This window comes from Chiloscyllium plagiosum, unplaced genomic scaffold, assembly GCF_037043375.1.
Source record: "Chiloscyllium plagiosum isolate Xiang-an unplaced genomic scaffold, Cpla_swu_hap1 HiC_scaffold_18, whole genome shotgun sequence".
Taxonomy (NCBI): Eukaryota; Metazoa; Chordata; class Chondrichthyes; order Orectolobiformes; family Hemiscylliidae; genus Chiloscyllium; species Chiloscyllium plagiosum.
In genome coordinates, this window is record NW_028270156.1 from 70,779,663 (window position 1) to 70,803,010 (window position 23,348).

Consider the following 23,348-nt stretch of genomic DNA (forward strand, 5'->3'; position numbering starts at 1 on the left):
ATGAAAGCGTAGGATTCGACTCATTGTGTCAAATCAATATGGACATACATCTACTGCACTTGGAGCAAGAGCAGAGGCTCTTAGTGAAGGAGAAATTAATTCTGTAGTTAGGGTATTTAAAGAGATGCCTGTAGATTGACTTCTTGACCTGTTGGTGAGAGGTTGATCTCATTGTTGAAGGGAGGAAGGACAGATTGGGAAAGTCTGACTCCAACAGCAAGAATCTGAATCCTGACCCCTCACCTGATTAAGTTATCACAGTCACCATAATTCTCAGCCCTTCAGAGCTGTCCGGACAGTCTGAGAGTCCGGGGAACAGTAAGCTCACCTTCTTTCATGTTCCCACATCAATATTTGCTCTTACCTTTGAATGAGTTTCTGTCTCCGTGATAAGAAAGTCATGTCGCTTTGTCTCTGGGCAGATTTATTGTGAAGTCATGTGGACCTCTCCCAAAGGCAGGTTCCAATGTGAGACCCATCCACCATTTGTCCTAAAACCAAAGGAAGCAGTTACGCTACTCTCATCCCTCTTCATCTAACCCGATCAAAATAACGGTCATATTGAATGTCGCCATTATTTTTAAAATTGAAGGAAAATTAACCTGTGGAGAGAGAGAGCATTGAGTGAAGGAAATGGGGTTACTGAAGACCTGGGAATTCAAGGAGCTGGAAACGTGTCTCATGCAAAATGTGAGTCTGAGAACGAGTGATGTGAGGGCAGAGAACTGTCTTGTAGGGTTGGGGGAGCCTGGTACCCTGGAGTGTGGATGGTAAGACTTGGATATCGAGTCTTGGGATTCCTTCCTGCTTGGTGTTAGTGATGAAACAGCAGGGAGGAGGCAATTTGTGGTAAAGTTTGGAGTTGTCTTCACTCTCGAGAATGTATTACCTGTGGTAATAAAAGGGTTCGGCTGGGGAACAGCAACGGGCTTGAAAGACGTGGTGAAGCCAGATCTAGCTGGGGATTGTCAGATCAGTTTTATACAAAGTCCATCTCAGCTAATAGCCTTCAAATTCCAGGCCACAGCATTGCATAGACAGTGGAGCACAAAAAGATAAAGCACGAGATTAGGCCGGAACTTTCCGGATGGTCAACCTGAGGGCAGAATAGCTAAAACCGAGGAACGAGTGGCAACAGTGACAGGCAGATAATGGTCCACACCAGAGGGAGACATTGACTAGTTCCCCAGTGGCCCACACACTGTGACCTCTTCCCTAAAGAGACTGTTTCATGTTTGCTTCACAGTTTGACAGCGACACTGGCCAGTATTGGAGCTGCAAGTATACCCAGTGCCGGCCTGGTCACCATGCTGTTGATTCTCACTGCTGTTGGCCTTCCCACACAAGACATCAGCCTCCTTGTAGCTGTTGACTGGCTCCTGTAAGTAAAAACCCTTCTGTTCAAAAGTTCAATCAAATGGTTTCTGTTTTCACCTAATTTCAAGAATCTGAAGCCCTCTCCTGGTACCCCTTCGTGTGTCTGGGCCAAACTATTTTAACAATCTGTGTCAGAGGTCCGAGGGGAATGTACCTGTCACTTATGGACTGGACTTCGCTCTTGTGGGTTTACAACTCCAGCTTGCACTGTTTTATGGGGTACAATGAAATGGCTAAGCTAATGGTACACAAAGCTTGTTGTAATGCGTGATAACCTATTTATGCCTGATGGTGATGACAGACCACTAATAAACTCCCCCAAACAGTGCTGCTAGGGTCATTATTCCTTGAGTCCTTTGTATATCTGCACAGTATGAGCTGACGGTACCCAACAGTTTTAACAGAGACTGTGTGCTGAGAGTGAAGTGTGGGGTTCAATGATGTGAAGAAGACGTAATGGGATTATAGACGGCTATCGATAAATTGACTGAATGGGCAAAAAATCTGGCAGACTAGTATAATGCTTCAACCTTTTAACTCTGTTTCTCTCACTATTTTGTACTTTAGCATTTTTTGTAATGAGGTACTTTGTACCTAGGATGGTGCCGTGTGTGACAACATTATACACTTTTCACCGTACTCCTGTACTCGAATATATATGACAATAAAATCCAAATCTAAATCCAAATAATGGAGCAAAATGTGACGTTATCCAATTTGGAAGGAAAACTACAAATTCCTTTTTAAAAAAAATGGAGAACAACTGCAGAATTCTGAGATTCACAGGGATTTAGGCATTCTAGTGCAGGAGTTACAAAAATAAAGTCAGTTTACAGGTACTGTCCATAATGAAGAGCGCTCATTGAATGCTATCCTTTATTCCAAGAGGAACTGAGCATAGGGGTAAAGGTGTTGTGGTTCATTTATGCAAGGTATCTCAAATGCCTTATTGCTGTTTTTGATCTCCTTGGATGTAAATATGATTAGATTAGATTCCCTACAGTGTGGAAACAGGCCCTTCGGCCCAACAAGTCCACACTGACCCTCCGAAGAGTAACCCACCCAGACTCATTTCCCTCTGACTAATACACCTAACACTACAGGCAATTTAGCCCGGCCAATTCACCTAACCTGCACATTTTTGGACTGTGGGAGGAAACTGGAGCACCCGGAGGAAACCCACACAGACACGGGGAGAATGTGCAAACTCCACACAGACAGTCACCCGAGGCTAGAATTGAACCTGGGACCCTGGTGCTGTGAGGCAGCAGTGCTAACCACTGAGTCGCTGTGCCGCCCTGTTGGAGGCAGTTGCGAGATAGTTTACTGTTTTGGTGCTGGACTGAAAGCTGGTTGTCTAGTAAAGAAGGATAATGCAGGCTGAGCTTGTTTACAGTGTGAGGGGTGACTTGGTTGAAGTGTATAGGACACCGAATGGTGGTTGCAAGGTGGACGTGTTTCCTCTTGTGGGTGAATAAAGAATGAGGGGGCCACCATTTTGAAATTAGGGGCCACCCTTTTAGGACTGAGGGGAATGGAATTTCTCTCTCTGAGCTGGTGCGATTCGGAACTCTTTGCCTCAGAAGAGGGTGGAAGTGAGATCATTCTTTGCAAGACAGGGACATCAAGGCTAACCAGGGGTAGATGGGAATGTGGAAACCGTTGACTGCGAGACCAGGCTCAAGGGGCTGAATGGTCTACCTCTGCTTCTAATTTGGAAGGAAGCGAATGTACAGTCACCAAATTTGCAGACAACACAAAAGTGGGCGGAAAGGGAGTTTACAAATGGGATACAAACAATTTACAGAGATATTGATAGGTTAAGTGAGTGGACAGAAATTTGGCAAGTGGAGTATAATCTGGGAAAACGTGAAATTGATTTTTATGGAAGGGAGAACAAAAGAACAGGGTGTAGTGATAAGGTTAAGGAACCGTGGTTTACTAAAGAAACTGTATCTCTTGTTAAGCGGAAGAGGGAGACTTCTGTGACGTTGAGACGAGGTGGTCTAGATGAGGCGATGGGGAGTTCCAGATTATCTAGGAAGGATTTAAAGAGAGAATTAAGAAGAGTAACGAGGGGACATGAGCAGTCTTTAGTAGATAGAATATAGGAGAACCCTAAAGCTTTCTATAGGTATGTGAGGAATAAAAGGATGACTAGGGTAGGAATAGGGCCAGTCAAAGACAGAAATGGGAGGTTGTTTGTGGACACTGTGGAGATTGGAGAGGTGCTAAATGAATATTTCTTATGTGTTTGCACTCAAGAAAAGGAGAATATTGTAGAGGAGAAGACTGAGAAACAGGCTATTAGACTTGAAAGGATTGAGGTTCATAAGGAGGGGGTGTTATCAATTCTAGAATGTGTAAAAGTAGATAAGTCCCCTGGGCTCGATGGGATTTATCCGAGGATTCTCTGGGAAGCTAGGGAGGAGGTGGCAGAGCCTTTGGCCTTGATCTTTGAATCATCATTGTCTACAGATTTTGTACTGGAGGATTGCAAATGTTGTGCCTTGTTGATGAAGGGCAGTAGAGATGACCCAGGTAATTATAGACTAGTGAGCCTTACGTCTGTTGTAGGAAAGGTTTTGGAAAGGATTATAAGAGATATGATTTATAATCATCTGGCAAGCAACAATTTGATTAGAGATACTCCACATGGTTTTGTCAATGGCAGGTCGTGTCTCACAAACCTCATTGAGTTTTTTGAGAAGATGGCCAAGCATGTAGCTGAGGGTAGGGCAGCTGACTTGGTGTACATGGAGCTCAGTAAAGCCTTTGATAAGGTTCCACATGGTAGGCTATTGGAGGAAATGTGGAGGCATAGGATTGAGGGTGATGTAGCAGTTTGGATTAGAAACTGGCTTTCTGTAAGAAGGCAACGAGTGATGGCTGATGGAAAATATTCAGCCTGGAGTCCAGTTACTAGTGGTGTGCCACAACGATCTGTTTTGGGACCACTGCTGTTTGTCATTTTTATAAATGACTTGGACGCAGGCAAAGCATGGATGGGTTAGTAAGTTTGCAGATGACACTAAAGTCGCTGGAGTGTTGGACAGTGTGGAAGAATGTTACAGGTTGCCGGGGGACTTGGGTAAACTGCCGAATTGAGCCAAGAGGTGGCAAATGGAGTTCAATGCAGATGGATGTGAGGCAATTTACTTTGGGAAGAATAACAGGAAGGCAGAGTACTTGGTCAATGGAAAGATTCTTGGTAGAATGGATGTGCAGAGGGATCCTGGTGTCCATATATACAGATCCCTGAAAGTTGCCACACAGGTTGATAGTGCTGTTAAGAAGGCATACAGTGTGTTAGGTTTTATTGGTAGAGGTATTGAGTTCTGGAGCTGTGATGTCATGCTGCAACTATACAAAACGCTAGTGTAGCCACACTTAAAATATTGTGTACAGTCCTGGTCACCCCATTACAGGAAGATGTGGAAGCATTGGAAAAGGTGCAGAGAGGAATTACCAGGATTTTGCCTGGTCTCAAGGGAAGGTCTTGTGAGGAAAGGCTGAGGGACTTGGGTCTGCTCTCATTGGAGAGAAGAAGGCTAAGAGGGGATTTGATAGAGACATACATGACCAGAGGATTAGATAGGGTGGATAGTGAGTCGTTTTCCTAGGATAATGACGTCAGCTTGTACAAGGGGGCACAGCTATAAATTGAGGGGTGATCGATTTAAGATAGATGTCAGAGAAAGGTTTTTTACTCAGAGAGTGGTAAGGGCGTGGAATGCCCTGCCTGCCAATGTGGTTTACTCAGCCACATTAGGGAGATTTAAACAATCCTTGGATAAGCACATGGATGATGATGGGATAGTGTAGGGGGATGGGCTTAGATTAGTTCACAGGTTGGAGCAACATCAATGGCCGAAGGGCCTGTCCTGCACTGTATTGTAGTATGTTCTATTGTTTAAATGGGGAAAAACTGCACAAAGCTGCAACACAAAGGAACTTAGAGGGTACTTATGCACGAAACACAGGAGGCGAGCACACAGGAACAGCAGGTAGTCAGCAAGGCTGATGGAATGTTGGCCCTTATTTCAATGAGGTTGGAGTAGAAGAGTAGTGAAAGCTTACTGCTACTGTACGAGGTGCTGGTGAGACCACACCTGGAGTACTGTGAGCAGCTTTAGTCCCTTTATTTAAGGAAAGATGTTATTCCATTGGAGGCAGTTCAGAGAAGGTTCACTGGGATGATCCCTGGAATGAAAGAATTGTCTAACGAGCAAAGGCTAAACAGGTTGGGACTCCACTCACTGCAGTTTACAAGAATGGGAGGTGATCTCATTGAAACATATAGGATTCGAAAGAGGTTTGATAAGATAAAGATTTCCCCTCATGGGAGAGTCTAGGACCAGAGGGTATAGTCTCAGAATAAGGGGGCACCACTTTAATTCTGAGATGGGGAGGAATTTCTTCTCTCAGAGGGTTGAGTGTCTTTGGAACTCCTTGCCACAGAGTGGGGGCAGAGTCCGTGTCTATGGTTAAGGCTCCGACAGATAGATTCTCAATCAATCGGGGAATCAAAGGTTACAGGGAAAGGGCAGGACAGTGGATGTGAGGAATGTCGGATTAGCCATGATCCAATTGCAGGGTTGAGGGGCTGAATGGCCTCCTCCAGTTCCTATTTCTTCTGTTCTTATTAATTCAGACGCTCCGCTGTCAGAGGACCTGAATGAAAGAATTTCTCTCAGTGGCAAGGAGAGGCTGGGGTATTCATGACCCTTCCCTCAATCATTCTGAAATCAACCAATGGGATTGCAGCACAGGCATCAGCATTACATCCCCCGGAATGTCTGTAATCTCCTATTTTAATGTGGACAAGTCTGCACACTTCCCCATTAGTATTTCGGTAAGGTGCATAAACAATACCCCAGTCCTCAGCTCAATATTCCAGCAAAGTACATAGCATTCCCAAATTTCCCAGCTTGCTCTTTGGGATCAGCACATCAATATTCCATCAATGCCACTTCCCAACCTTAACTTCCTGCCAAATCTTGAGTTTTCAGACCCCCTCACTAAAACATGATATCATACCTGCTTACATACATGTAGAGGCTAGAATGAATTAACATGCACAGACACAAACACGTACACACACACCCTACCTGTGTGCAGATTACACACACCCACCCTACCTGTGTGCAGATTACACACACACACACCCACCCTACCTGTGTGCAGATTACACACACACACACACACCTACCTGTGTGCAGATTACACACACACACACACACCTACCTGTGTGCAGATTACACACACACAAACACACCCTACCTGTGTGCAGATTACACACACACCCTACCTGTGTGCAGATTACACACACACACCTACCTGTGTGCAGATTACACACACACACACATACACACCCTACCTGTGTGCAGATTACACACAAACACACCCTACCTGAGTGCAGATTACACACACACACACCCTACCTGTGTGCAGATTACACACACACACACACCTACCTGTGTGCAGATTACACACACACACACATACACACCCTACCTGTGTGCAGATTACACACACACACACAACACACCCTACCTGTGTGCAGATTACACACACACACACCTACCTGTGTGCAGATTACACACACACACACCTACCTGTGTGCAGATTGCACACACACCCTACCTGTGTGCAGATTACACACACACACACACCTACCTGTGTGCAGATTACACACACACACCCCCCTACCTGTGTGCAGATTACACACACACCCTACCTGTGTGCAGATTACACACACACACCTACCTGTGTGCAGATTACACACACACATACACACCCTACCTGTGTGCAGATTACACACATACACACCCTACCTGTGTGCAGATTACACACACACACACCCTACCTGTGTGCAGATTACACACACACACACCCTACCTGTGTGCAGATTACATACACACACACACAAAACACACCCTACCTTGTGCAGATTACACACACACACACCCTACCTGTGTGCAGATTACATACACACACACAAACACACCCTACCTGTGTGCAGATTACACACACACACATACCTGTGTGCAGATTACACACATACACACCCTACCTGTGTGCAGATTACACATACACACACACCCTACCTGTGTGCAGATTACACACACACACACCTACCTGTGTGCAGATTACACACACAAACACACCCTACCTGTGTGCAGAATATACACACACACACACCCTACCTGTGTGCAGATTACACACACACACACCTACCTGTGTGCAGATTACACACACACACACCCTACCTGTGTGCAGATTACACACACACACACACCTACCTGTGTGCAGATTACACACGCCCTACCTGTGTGCAGATTACATACACACACACAAACACACCCTACCTGTGTGCAGATTACACACACACACACCTACCTGTGTGCAGATTACACACACACACATCTACCTGTGTGCAGATTACACACACACCTACCTGTGTGCAGATTACACACACACACCCTACCTGTGTGCAGATTGCACACACACACCCTACCTGTGTGCAGATTACACACACACACACACACCCTATCTGTGTGCAGATTACACACACACCTACCTGTGTGCAGATTACACACACACACATACACACCCTACCTGTGTGCAGATTACACACACACCCTACCTGTGTGCAGATTACATACACACACACACACAACACACCCTACCTTGTGCAGATTACACACACACCTACCTGTGTGCAGATTGCACATACCCTACCTGTGTGCAGATTACACACACACACCTACCTGTGTGCAGATTACACACACACCCTACCTGTGTGCAGATTACGTACACACACACAAACACACCCTACCTGTGTGCAGATTACACACACACACACACACACACACCTACCTGTGTGCAGATTACACACACACACACCTACCTGTGTGCAGATTACACACACACACACCCTACCTGTGTGCAGATTACACACACACACCTACCTGTGTGCAGATTACACACACACACATACACACCCTACCTGTGTGCAGATTACACACACACATACACAACCTACCTGTGTGCAGATTACACACACACACACCCTACCTGTGTGCAGATTACATACACACACACACAACACACCCTACCTTGTGCAGATTACACACACACCTACCTGTGTGCAGATTACACTCACACACACCTACCTGTGTGCAGATTACACACACACACACACACACACACACCTACCTGTGTGCAGATTACACACATACACACCCTACCTGTGTGCAGATTACACACACACATACACACCCTACCTGTGTGCAGATTACACACACACACCCTACCTGTGTGCAGATTACATACACACACACACACAACACACCCTACCTTGTGCAGATTACACACACACCTACCTGTGTGCAGATTGCACACACCCTACCTGTGTGCAGATTACACACACACACACCTGTGTGCAGATTACACACACACCCTACCTGTGTGCAGATTACATACACACACACAAACACACCCTACCTGTGTGCAGATTACACACACACACACCTACCTGTGTGCAGATTACACACACACACACCTACCTGTGTGCAGATTACACACACACACCCTACCTGTGTGCAGATTACACACACACACACACACACCCCTACCTGTGTGCAGATTACACACACACATACACACCCTACCTGTGTGCAGATTACACACACACACATACACAACCTACCTGTGTGCAGATTACACACACACACCCTACCTGTGTGCAGATTACATACACACACACACACAACACACCCTACCTTGTGCAGATTACACACACACCTACCTGTGTGCAGATTACACACACACACACCCTACCTGTGTGCAGATTACACACACACACACCTACCTGTGTGCAGATTACACACATACACTCCCTACCTGTGTGCAGATTACACACACACACATACACAACCTACCTGTGTGCAGATTACACACACACATACCCTACCTGTGTGCAGATTACATACACACACACACAACACACCCTACCTTGTGCAGATTACACACACACCTACCTGTGTGCAGATTACACACACACACACACACACCCTACCTGTGTGCAGATTACACACACCCTACCTGTGTGCAGATTACACACACACACACCTACCTGTGTGCAGATTACACACACACACACACACCCTACCTGTGTGCAGATTACATACACACACAAACACACCCTACCTGTGTGCAGATTACACACACACACACACCTACTTGTGTGCAGATTACACACACACACCTACCTGTGTGCAGATTATACACACACACACCCTACTTGTGTGCGGATTACACACACACACACCTACCTGTGTGCAGATTACACACACACACCTACCTGTGTGCAGATTATACACACACACACCCTACCTGTGTGCAGATTACACACACACACACACGTACCCTACCTGTGTGCAGATTACACACACACACCTACCTGTGTGCAGATTGGCTGTCATGTTTCCTACCACAGTGACTGCAATTAAAATAAAAGGTATTTTGTGGCAGTAAAACCGTTTCCACTGCATAGAGGTGATGACCGATGCTATGAAAATGCAGTCTCTGTTTATAGATGCTCATGGTGCCTCAGGAGAGCACTACACAAACTGTTTTTCAGAAACATGTTGTGTGCGTGTGTGTATCTGTCTGTGTGAATCATAGAATCCCTACAGTTTGGAAACAGGCCATTCTGCTCCACAAGTCCAAACCGACCCTCTGAAGAGTATCCCACCCAGACCCATTCCCCTACCCTATTATCCTATAGTAACCCCTGACTAATGCTCCTAACCTACACATCCCTGAACACAATTTAGCATGGCCAATTCACCTGACCTGCACATCTTTGGATTGTGAGAGGAAACCAGAGCACCTAGAGGAAACCCACGTAGACAGGAGGAGAATGTGCAAACTCCACATAGACAGTCGCCCGAGGCTGGAATCGAACCCGGGTCCTTGCTGTGAGTGTGTGAGTGTGTGTGTGTGTGTGTGTGTATGTGTGTGTGTGTGTGTGTGTCCGTCCGTCCGTCCGTCCCCACTACATTGTGACGTAGCAGTGTCACCTCAGACACGGTTGTCGCGGGAATCTGAGTAGTTGTCTTTGTATTTTGCCTGTCTCATTGCAGAGACCGGATGAGGACCTCTGTGAATGTCGTTGGTGACTCTTTTGGAGCTGGCATCGTTTTCCACCTATCGAGGGAGGAGCTGGCAAATATCGATGCCCAACATGCCCGGCTGGAAGAGGAGCGGTTGCTGAAGGCTGTCGTATTGCACGATGGCACAAAGGCCTACCAGGAGAATAACTCGAACCCTGGCAATTACTCAGGCAACAACACAGTGGAAGAAAAGGATGGCAAGGTACATTTGATTTATACCGATATCGAGACCTGCATTTAACACTGCCTTGTTTCCATCCAACTCTCTCCATTCCCATCTGTTTGTTATATCAGTCGACATATACCTCAACTCTCACTGTGGCTAGAAGCTTCACAAACTTTGTAAAGAGATAAAGGGAGCGTCAGTTCGTTATAATGGTGTCTACTCTGCTTCTTTCAGACACTTGAATTTAATGCCATATCCCTTATAACCTTCTGAGGACAGGTTGTGTAGATGAAATACATCCATTATAAAGTATTGATGAAAATTTACATAATTCAACTTATCCAGATTCCTTTTGTCCTCTTAAAGCTGAGGTCTCCCTGGCAGTGAAAGGAGAACGTATATTGTATATTCCAGCCTCAGCGCCAGTTTAACACAGTGAGAGACGACGGGTGGAGAGATTAATCTGAGGCGTGCCACGTCTCAGTGAGGTTGGGAATGGAAAGGGGAGGTTAGGGTCATAGGCATCATGGTGACCTCCTTGCCTTGTGCAGGAATTGACCCCACACTGTTTGGGTACATTGCAAACCAGCCATCCAGCCAACTCAGCGAACTAACCTCTTTAGTGAGTGGGAACAAAAGGGGATGGGGAAGCCAGGGGGTGAATGTAGTCAACGTGATGAACCGAGAAACCTCTTCCAGGTGAGCAAGATGATAGCCCCAGAGCTGATGGACATGGGGGGAGGGGTGGGGTCAGTGATTGAGGGAAGGGGAGGGCAGTGATTGAGGGACGGCTCAGTGATTGAGGGAGGGTGAGTGTTTGAGGGAGGAGTGACTCATTGAGGGTGAGTCATTGAGGGAGGTGAGTGATTGATTAAGGGAAGTGTGAGGGGGAGGGGTAGTTGAGGGAGTGGTCAGTGACTAAAGGAGAGTGATTTAGTGATTGAGGGGGTGAATGAGCAAGGGGTCAGTGTTAAGGGGGGCAGTGATTGAGGGAGGGCTCAGTGATCGAGGCATGAGTGGTTGTGGGAAGTGAGTAGTTGAGGGAGGGTGAGTGAGTGAGTGAGGGAGGAGGGGGTCAGTGATTGATGGGCGTGATGACAATTGTTGAAAAGTGAGACAGGCCAGAATCGGAGGTTGGGAGGGAGAAATGTTCTTTTGAGGGGCCCAGAGAGGATGTTGCTCCTCGTGAACCCCCACCCCCGCAGATGGTGAGGTGAAGGTGCCAGCTACCTCCCATATTCAGCTGGTGCCCTTGTACCTTGTGTTGGTCACATTTTCTGATTAAGTCCCAACACCGTCTTTATCAATCCTTCTCCCTTGTTCTTTAAAACTGAAGAAATGACTTTTGCCATCCCCACTGAACCCTGGTGGTGAGATTCAGTGACGGATTGATGTTTATCCTTGTGAGGTGAATATCATGATTAGTAGTGATGCTCATGGACACCCAGATACAGTGACAAGGGGAGATCTTTCAGATAATTTCATTGAATCAGACCAAGTGCTATCTCCCCATTCTGCGAATTGTAATGTTTCCTGGGAATGAACGTAAATCTGAATAACTCCATAATTTCTGCAGCCTCAGTGCAGGTAGCTGAAGGTGGGTTCTGTATCTGCTACAAAACAACAACAACCATATCTCATGTATGTGAGACACTAGAGGTGCGAGCCATTGATTGCGATACCATAGGTAAAAACAATGACTGCAGGTGCTGGAAACCAGAGTCTAGATCAGAGTGGTGCTGGAAAAGCACAGCAGTTCAGGCAGCATCCGAGGAGCAGGAAAATCGGCGTTTCGGGCAAAAGCCCTTCGTCAGGAATACGTACCATATGAAGCTCTGTTGGCCAGGCTGGTGTTTTGGGGTATACAGACTGTTAATGTATGAATTATGTTCATCACAAGCATTTGTTGAGCTCATGTGTCTGTAATGTATATGGCTATATTTTTACACATGTCTATTCATTTTACCCCCTCATCGTCTGTATGTACTGATGAACGCGTTCTGCTATGAACATCTTTGTTTCTTCTGTCCTTTGGGTTTCTGTATGTGTGTCCTCTGGAGTATCCCGGGGCCTTTGCTGAACTGTGGGTTTCCGAGCTTGAGGAAGGAGCAGCAGATTGAGACTTTTGGTCTCATATTCAGCCAAGGAGAATAAAACAGCCTTTTTATATTACCAAAAAAAGCACTCAAACTCACTTCAGCTCAATTTGTCCGCACAGGAGGTTGATCCTTTGGTGACTATGAGCTCTGAAACCCCACCCCCAAAATATAAGTTTATGAAGTCACTATTATTGAGTGAGGCAAATGTGGCTCAGTGGTTAGCACTGCTGCCTCAGAGGCCCAGGTTCAATCCCACCCTCAGACAACTGTTTATGTGAAGTTTGTACAGTCTCCCCGTGTCTGCATGGGTTTTCTCTCACATGGATATGCAGGCTAGGTGGGCTATCTATAGGGAATGCAGAGTTACGGAGATAGGGTAGGGGGATAGTTTCGGGTGTAGAGGGTCAGTGTGCACTCGATGGGCTGAATAGCCTGCTTCCAAGCTGTAGGGAATCCATGATAAGTTGAACACAAGCCACGGAGACTAATCCTTAGATTAAATTCTAAAATGGGGTTGGGGTCATCCTGTCCTGTATTCCCTTCGTCAAAATGTCAGTTGGTAACAGACACCTTGGTCAGAAGGTTCAAATCCTGAAACAGAACACAGTCATGGCCCAGGGTCCCAGGGCAGGACTGAGTGGGTGCTGTCAGTGTCAGAGGCGTTGTCTCTTAAGTGAGATATTATAAACGAAAGCCCCTATTTAAAACCTTCCAGTCCTCCATTAGCTGGCAATTGAACCAAAGTTGACCACTAGCTGAAAAAAAATATATAAAATCAACAATATATAAAAATATGGAAGATGCTTCTCCAACTAATCACTGACCTTATGGTGGTCTCTTTAGTTCGGTAATGACAAACACACTGTGACAGGCACAAACCTTGCTGTTCCTGTTAATGTCAACTCTGACCATCAATAGCCACGCAGGTTTCAACAGACATCATTCACGCCTTCAAGGGCAGCTTGAGAAAGCGACAGAGCAAGGGACCAACTGGATATTGCCAGGAAGTTGTTTTTAACACAGATTTGATGAGCTGAAGGGCTTTTACTGTGCTGTAGACTTCCCTGACTCCATGAAGCAGAAAGAATCCAACATGGCTGCCATGCCTGGGGCTGTGCGCTCTTTGTGGTGGCCATTGGTCAGAATCGTGTGAGGTTTAGCACATCTGCCTGACAGATCAGACTGCAAAAGGAAAACTTGAGATGGAGTGAACAGACAGAAATGATACGGCAGCACACAATGAAGTGAATTTGAGTCATTTTTTGGAAGGGCTGCTTTGGAAGATTGATGAAACGAGATGTGACCTCAAGATATGAGATGTTGGGGTTGTGGGGGGGGGGGGGGGGGGGGTTGATTTTGAGTGATTGAATTGCCTTTCATTACAATCTCAATTTTTATTTCAATGAAAGAGTCAAGGGAGATGTACAATGTGGCAGGTCTGCTGTCACGTGTATTGTCAATGTGAAATCACCGCCATCATTTTTAGCTCAATGCTGAGGGGGACTATGTCAGTTCAGTAACATCTCTGGGCTTCAATACTGGTTGGATACACAAGCATCACCTGAACAGGAAATTTTCAGCATGCAACTCGTTCCTGCTCTCTTGCTTTCGATATTTCTCTTTATCTGAAGTGCCTTGCTCTGCCTGAGTTAGATTTCCCTCCTCATTGCTTCCAGGTGACCAAGGCCAAAAATGGCACAGCTGCTGACTACACAATTGTTGAGGAGGAACCATGGGACCACGAAAGCTGAGGGGACAGAGAGAGAGAGAAAGAGAGACACCCAGTCCTATCACCCATGAGCCCCCTCTCCCTCCCGAAACTCTGCTGAGGTTGTTCATCCGACAGGAAACAAAATGATAACATGTCAAAATCCTTTTCCTTTCTCGTTCTTTTCATCTAAATGTGGTTGTTTTAGCTTAAGGTCCAAATAGTGAATACTGGAGCTGGTAAAGGGGATTCTGTTTGGCTTTTTCCAGTAACTGTGTATTAGTACTTTTCAGATTTCCAAACGGTGGAGTGGGACTGAGGTGGGCAGCCCAGTGGGTACAACCAAATTCAGCACAAGTGCAAAGGTCACAGTTGCTCCACATGCAAACCCATCATCCCACTCACCCCGCCCTCAGCCTTTGACCTGATGGAGAATTGTTTGTGCCATTCAGTTTATTGCTCACATTGTACAGCAGCTTAATTGAATTTCCATCGCTGCACAGCCAGGGCTTTTGAGGTTCCCGGTGTGCCACGGTGGATTTTGCCAGCCGTACAGTTAGCATTACCGTCAAGCACATGTCATCGACCCACCTTCTCAGGATTGGCCATTCTCAGGGATGTGATCCGGCTTTATGCTCGCTCCACTGCCGTTTAGTAAAACCCACAAGTGCTTTAGTCCAGTGACGATACCACGTTCTCGCCCTCGTCCCACCTTCCTTGAAGTCAAAAGTGTGGATCCTGCGAGGTGGGTCCACGGTCATGTAACGCACAGCATTCTTGGAAATGGGCAACATTAGCCACTAAGCTAGGCCCGAGGAGGCACCCTTCGGTACAGGGTTTCCCCAGTTTGTCAGTGAGGTGTTAGGGAGATTGAGCTATCACAGATGGTGCTGAGCCCATTCCAGAAGGCTGTGGACCAATTCTCTGAACTTTCCACATCAGAATATCTTCTTCCTTCAGGGACCAGCAGGAATTGAATTAAACATTCCAGTGTGTGCGAGGGGTAAGCAGTAAGGTTGTTCCTGTCTTGAGCCTTTCAAAAGCCTTCCTCTGCACCAGAACTTGAATTACTATCCTGACTCACTCCCATACTTCAAGAATCCTGCGAGCAAAACCCAGACACCAGGTTGATGGGCCTGACCGGGTGGTGGCAAGGTGGATTTGTGCTACAGCTGGTGTTTAAAACCCCTCACACTCTATCTACCCTTGTCCCAGCTTAACGCACCAGCATAGCTCCCCTCAGAAAGGGAGGAAAGGGCGTCACCTTGTACTGCACCAGTGAGATCAGAGATCCCTTGTCATTAATGACACTTATGTTCAGAACAGTTTTGAGATAGTATTAGGGTTCAGAGTTCCCCTTAAATTTGAGCAAACTCTTCTAGTATCAGTGAAATGTATAAAGTGAGCCGGAAGCCTTGATACCTGCCCTTAGATAAAACAGTGCCTCCTGCAGGAGTAAGAATGTATTGAGCCAATATGAATGACACATCAAATACAGTAAATGTAGGAAACTGATATTCTATTCAGACACATTGCCTGGTTGGACTATGTGCAGTTATTTGTTGTTTGAACACTGAATGCACTGCAATCCTGATCAGCTAAGGATGGAGTTCCCTTACTAGCCAGAGATGGACAGGGTAGGTGAACCTTCGCCCCCCAGCCCACTCAAGCCCAGAAGCCCTTGGCATAGCACAGCAACTAATGTGAGAAAAACTGGCTTCTGACCCAATCGATGGTTAAGATGCCATTGTAAATGGTTTCTGGTGAAGCGTATCCATCTGCTACTGGCGAAAAGGACATTAATTAAATATTGTCACTGCACAATCTCCTCCCCAGACTCTGTCTTTGATCTTAGCACAATGGACAAGCACAATTTTATGATGAACTTAACTGCAAACTTCACGACAGTGCCATGCGATGCCAGTGACCTGAGGAGTGGGAGGGAGCTCTTTGCCCAGGAACTAGTGAGGGAGGGTACATCTCTCTGGAATGTCTTGCCCTAGTATCTTTGTCAATAGTAATGTAAGGATCCCATAGCCCATCACACCCTGTCCTGGTTAAACTGAAAGGTACCCATATGCACTGGATTGTGATTTTAAAAACAAAACAGTGTTGTTCTTTTCATGCGACAGGTAAGAATAGATTGCAAGTCTATGCAATCAAAGTTAAAACCCTCCATTGAGAGATTTCACAGGTGAATCAAGTCATTGGAATAAGTTGCCAGGTATCAATCCTTGATGCAATGACTTTTTAAGGATCCAGTTGGTTCACTGTTGTTTGGTGTTAACTGTTTTTTTTTAACTTTCTTGGAATATCTCCTTGAGCTGTTGTATTACTGTGGACTGTTATTAAATTGTGTACTCTCGTGTCTAATATAAACCTTGCATGATGTGTACTGCTCATACCACTATGAAACAAATGGGCAACAATGGGTGTTAATTGTTCTTACTTTTTGACATAACTTTTATAACGCACATGTAACCTCGTAACATCAGCTTTCCAAATCCCAAAAAGAGCTTTCTCTGCTTTTTGACAGCTAGAGTTTTTTTTTGTGTGGTTTCAAACTGATGACAGGCTGAGAAAATGCAATGCACTGACGAGTCAGAGGGTATGTGGTTTGGGAAATGATTCGAATGACTGCTGATTGGAATTTGAGCAAATTCGATACCATGAGCTGACAGCAGGTGTCATTTTCACAGCCCCATTTTCAGTGATTTAAAAATCCCACCTCTGTCAGCAATTTGTGTGTGATACAGATGCCACACAAGCCATGGGTGAGTAGGCTCGTTCCAGCTATTAGCTGACCAGCAGCTGGTAAAGGTGCCTGATGGTTACTGGTGTAGTCTGGCCAGGAATATGTTGATGTCAGTCCTCTCTTTGCAGGAGAGAAAAGATCGGATAATCCAGCTACCTGGGTTAAACCTGGCAAGGACACAAAGCACTCAGGGAAACCATCCACTCTGAGGTACTGTGCTCCTACACCTCACTGGTGTCCCGCTGATTTATGGAAATGTGTTTGACAAGGTTGTGTACAAAACTGGTCGAGTGGGCACTGGGATCACAGAGCTTCAGGATTTTAAACAGCACGCATACACAGACACACACACACAGACACGCATGCACACAGACATGCGCACACAGACACGCATGCACACAGACACACATGCACGCAGAGACACACACACACAAAGCTAGCTCGCTCTTTTGCCTTTCCCATCATGAAGAAAAAAAACCCAGCAAGTTTCCACCTAAAGAGTCAATTCTGCAGCAAAGTGTCCGGCTGGAGGGACAGAGTTATTGTTTGGTTTGAACTTAGTGACCTTCACAGACAGTAAGGATGTGTCTTCCCCTCATCATCTTTGCCAAATAAATATGAGGCTCTTGGCTCTAAAGGCCTGGACTTTTCTAAGGACTGTGTGTGAGTGATAAAGCTCAAAAAGCTGCTTTGTGGCAATTTGCATAGCAATGGACTTCAGGATACCTATATCCATCTTGTGTCAACAGCTGTTTTAAAATAAACCTGACTTGCAATGCTATTAGATGCGATCAGATGCTTTGATGCAATGAGATGGCCCAGTGAGGCATTCCTGTTCAATGTAGCCTCAAAGGCTGGTCATTCAGGTACACGCTCCTGTGGCCCTGGTTGATTTGAGCCTCTGTACTGCAGTGACCACTCTTGTTAAACCAAGATAGATAGATCAGTGTGAAAAGTGTTGGTAGGAGGTTGTCCAAGACTCTTTCTGTCTTTCATCAACCCCCTGCTTACTCCAAATGTTTAATGGAGGACCATCCATCCTGCCGTATCCCAATCCCTTCACAAAAGATACATTTAAGCTTTCGGTCATGCTATGGTAAAGAAATCACAATCAGAATCTCACAGATCAGCGTTGCTGTCCCACCTGATTCTGGGAGGTGACAGTGTAGGATTCAATGGTTGAGGAACAACTCAGCCTGTTTGATATGGTGTGCCATGTGGAGTCAGACTGGCTTTCAATGTCCCTTGGGAGAGATGGGGCACTCCACAGTCTCAAGATCACCCGAAGTGTTTGCACGACACCAGGTCTCGGTTGACACATATTCCTGAAGGTTTCATCACCACCTCCTACACCCACCATGTTCCCACCAGCTAATGTCAACTTGTTCCCACGTATTTATCTTGGGAATGTCAGAGGACCCACTCCTCAAGGAAACCAAACTGCTTACCCGACTGGATGGTTCCTGCTTGTTGATCACATTGTCCTTTTTCACCCCAACTCCTCTCAAAACCTATGCCTCCTTGAACTATCATCACCTCAATGTTAAAAGACAACACTTGGATTTTCCTTCTATACTTAGGGGGCACCACGTCCCATCCCCCAATGGTTTTTCTTCTGGCATTTGTCTTGGAGACCAGAGACTTGTCTGCTGGAAGAGTTACCATTCCATGCCTCTGGGTGACAAACTGGGCACGCAGGGTGACACAGTGACCTCCCACACAACAGGAAATACGATCAAATCCCTGCTCAGAGCCATCACGTTCCAGCAGTGGGCTACACGTCTGCTGGTCAATGCACAAATTTCATTCTTTTCTCTTTCAAACCAGTAGCTGCTGCATCGACACGGATGGTTGAGGAAAGCGAGAGGGCTTTAATGGACAAAGTAGCTGTCCTGATGTATTTTCACCTTCTTTGAGGAGTGAGCTCTCTTTGATTTGGTGATTTTTGTTGGGAAATGGGAGTTCAGGGGGTGTATTCTCCTTGCAATTCTTCCTGTCCACCTGTGCAGTGTAAATATTCCCGACTCTGTTTGATGGCGTATGTTTGTGTGTAGCCGTTTGGTTCAGTTGGACAGCCAGGCAATTTGTCACGTTAAAATTGGTGTGTAACCGTGGTTGGTGTTGTCCAGGTACGTGACATTTACCAGTGAGCCGGGTGCTTTCAGAGGAAGTCAGCCCAAATATATATATTTGTATATATATGCAAATATATACACATACACACATAGGCATGCACCCACATACAGGCACAAATACACACATACATATTCACAGACATACACATAGATATATACACACATCGATCGCAAGCTTTTCCTCTCCCTAAGGCAGTGAGGAAAATGCAGGAGGGGTAAACAATTCAGTAAGTTGGCCCGGGAGAGATACACGGTCCCTTCTCAGCACTTCAGCAATTTGATTCTGGGCAAGAAGGACCATGAACGATACATTACCGATTAAATTAATGACCACTTAAAAACCTCACCTGACGTTAGCACGCTCCCCCCCCCCCCCCCAACCTCCCAGCAAGTAGCTATTTTCTGATGTACCTACTGGGCTGGGAGGCACCCTCTATTTGCACCAATACATGACAGTCAGGGACTGGAAAAGGGAACAAGAGGTTGGCACTGAGAGACACCCTCCTGTCCTTGCCTCCAGTCTTTGCTTCCCCATTCCTTGGTAGTAATATCAGTGTTACAGTGAACACATCCAGGGTAAATATGGTAATATCAGCATTACAGTAAATACTGCCTGGATAAATACAGTAATATCAGTGTTACAGTAAATACAATCAAGTGAGTATCGTAACATTGGAGTTAAAGTAAACATTACTGGGGAAAATTTGGTAACATCGGTGTTACATTAAACATCCTCCAGGTAAATACGGTAATATCAGAGTGACAGTAAATAATCCCAGGGTAAATACGGTAACATCGGTGTTACATTAAACATCCTCCAGGTAAATACGGTAATATCAGAGTGACAGTAAATAATCCCAGGGTAAATACGGTGATATCGGTGTTACATTAAACATCCTCCAGGTAAATACGGTAATATCAGAGTGACAGTAAATAATCCCAGGGTAAATACGGTAATATCGGTGTTACAGCAAATATGGTAATATCGGTGTTACAGTAAATACACTCTGGGTAAAAAAGGTTATATCGGAGTGACAGTAAACATCCCTGGGGTAAATACAGTTATATCAGTGTTACAATAAATACACTTGGGGTAAATATGGTAATATCGGTGTTACAGTAAACACTGCCAGAGTGAATGTTGTAATATCGCATTACAGTGAATATTCCTGGGGTAATTAGGGTAATATCAGTGTGACAGTAAATATTCCCAGGGTAAATACAGTAATATTGATGTTCCAGTAAATACACCCAGTGCAAATACGGTAATATCGGTGTTACAGTAAACACTCTTGGGGTAAATACAATGATAATGCATGTGATAATAAACAGATTGAGGAATGAATATAATAGTAATCAATGTCACAGTAAACACTGAGGTGTAAATATGGCAATAATTAGTGTTGAAGTAAGCAGCCTCTGAGGGGTAAGTAATCAGTGCCAATAATAACCACTCTGTAGCTGTACGGCAATAAATATCCTCTGGGAGTAATTAAATTAATATTGAGTATTATAGTAAATACACTCTGAGGGCTAAATCTGTTAATAAACAATTCTACAGTAAAAACCCTCTAAGAATTAGCTACACTAATAATGAGTGCTCCAGCAAATGCCTTCAGAGGATTAAATACAGTAATAATGAGTAAACACTAAAGACTAAATATGATGATATTCAGTGGCGTCTTAGATGCCCTCTGAGGAATAATTAGGACAAAACAGAGCTGGGGTCATCCCGCTCTTGAGATATAATTGCAGTAAAGACCAACAGTCACTCTGACAGGCACATCCAGGAAGCGTCTTCACCTTCATATGTAGCATCTTCATGGGGGATCCAGCAATATTCCAGCACAATCCTACAGAATCTCACCCACCTCCCCTCTTCCTCCAGCTTCCCTTCGACCTTTCCTTTGTCTCCCAGTCACACTTCATCACCCCTCTCTTCACTTGCTCATTATTAATGAATGGTCTACCATTTGCAAGACTGTGGTCTCAGTCTTGGCTAACTGTGGTGGCCAGACAGATTAACAATTCCCTTCCTGCCTGATGAATTGACCAGCAATGGAACAATGGTGTGCACTGAATGGGACAGCGAGTTACAAGCATGGTTATAACTGACTTCCTCTGTCTAGACCCACATGCAGATAAAGAATTCTCTCTTCACTGTTTTATATAGAAGATTTTTTGATCTTTTGTATATTGTCATAATTTGCTGTTGGGATTACCATGTACAAAGTTGCATCCTTTGAAATTAATTGGATTAATTCACTTTGTGTTATACTTTTGGTGTTATATACGTTTACAGAAAAATCTAATAAATGTTTATTGGTACCTCAATTTGAAGTGTGCAATGTGTTATTTGTTCTTTCCCTGTTATTATTTTTCTAATCACTTTATTTTACATTCTTGCCAAGTGTTTCTGAGGAACCAGTTCATCTAGGGAGCAAGGAAAATGAATGGAATAAAGCTGCGTTTCCCATTCTCTATTGAGGCCACGAGGGTCTATTTAGTTGCATTCCCATGTCAAAGGATAGGATCCTTTCTGCACTGTTCTCACTAACATCTCACAGCACAGGCCTTAAGGACAACAGAATAACAAACTGACATCAGTACAGAGAATGCTGGATAAACCTGGTACAGGACATTGGTTAGGCCACTTTTGGAATACCGCGTTCAATTCTGGTCTCCCTGCTCCAGGAACGATGTGAAACTTGAAAGGGTGCGGAAAAGATTTACAAGGACATTGCGAGGGTTAGAATGTTTGAGTTACAGGCTGAGGCTGAACAGACTGGGGCTATTTTCCCTGGGGCATTGGAGGCCGAGGGGTGACCTTATAAAGGTTTATGAAATCATGAGGGGCATGGATAGGATGAATAGCCAAGGTCTTTCTCTTAGGGTGAGGGAGCCCAAAACTAGAGGGCATAGGTTTAAGGTGAGAGGGGAAAGATTTAAAAAGGACCTGAGGGGCAACTTTTTCACACCAAAGGTGATGCGTGTATGGAATGAGCTGCCAGAGGAAGTGGTGGAGGCTGGTACAATTACAACATTTAAAATAGATTAGATTAGATTACTTACAGTGTGGAAACAGGCCCTTCGGCCCAACAAGTCCACACCGACCCGCCGAAGCGCAACCCACCCACACCCCTACATCCACCCCTTTAACCTAACACTACGGGCAATTTAGCATGGCCAATTCACCTGACCCGCACATCTTTGGACTGTGGGAGGAAACCGGAGCACCCGGAGGAAACCCACGCAGACACGGGGAGAATGTGCAAACTCCACACAGTCAGTCGCCTGAGTCGGGAATTGAACCCAGGTCTACAGGCGCTGTGAGGCAGCAGTGCTAACCACTGGGCCACCGTGCCGCCCACTAATACATCTGGGTGGGTACATGAATAGGATGGGTTTAGAGGGATTTACCTGCTGTACAGCTCCATGACTATAGATCTGGCAACATCTGTGGAGAGAGAATCACACTTATGTTTTGAGTTTGGTATGATTTCTTAAGAACTAAAAGAATCTTTTGGAATTTTTAAAAAATACTTTTGACAGGAGATGGAGGAGAGGGCAGATAATGTAATGGGTCAAGTGTGTGGTGCTGGAAAAGCATAGCCAGTCAGGCAGCATCCGAGAAGCAGGAGAATCGATGTTTCGGGCATAAACCCTTCATCGGGAATGAGGCTTGTGAGCCAGGGGGCTGAGAGATAAATGGGAGGGGGGGGTGGGAGTGGGGGAGGGGGTGGGGAGGCGAAGGTGGCCAGGTGTATGATAGGTAGATGAAAATGGGAAAGAAGGTGATAGATTGGAGAGGAGAGTAGAGCGGATAGATGGGAAAGACGATGGACAGCTTACGAGGGCAGTGCCAAGTTTGAGACTTGGGACTGGGATAAGATGAGGGGGGAGAAGAGGAAATGGGGAAACTGATG

The 23,348-nt window shown here is 45.5% G+C and overlaps 1 protein-coding gene across 3 annotated transcripts in view; it reads left to right on the top strand.

Annotated features, from left to right (window-relative positions):
• The window catches only part of LOC122557968 (excitatory amino acid transporter 2-like), a 292,029-nt gene extending 270,273 nt beyond the window's left edge, over window positions 1-21,756 (top strand). For all 3 annotated transcript variants that reach the window (XM_043706266.2, XM_043706267.2, XM_043706265.2), the window contains 3 exons: window positions 1,247-1,381; window positions 10,530-10,761; window positions 14,501-21,756. In XM_043706266.2, coding sequence (XP_043562201.1) covers window positions 1,247-1,381; window positions 10,530-10,761; window positions 14,501-14,575 — 442 coding nt within the window. In that variant the 3' untranslated portion in view covers window positions 14,576-21,756. The remainder of the gene's footprint in view (window positions 1-1,246; window positions 1,382-10,529; window positions 10,762-14,500) is intronic.
• The last annotated feature ends 1,592 nt before the right edge of the window (window positions 21,757-23,348 follow it).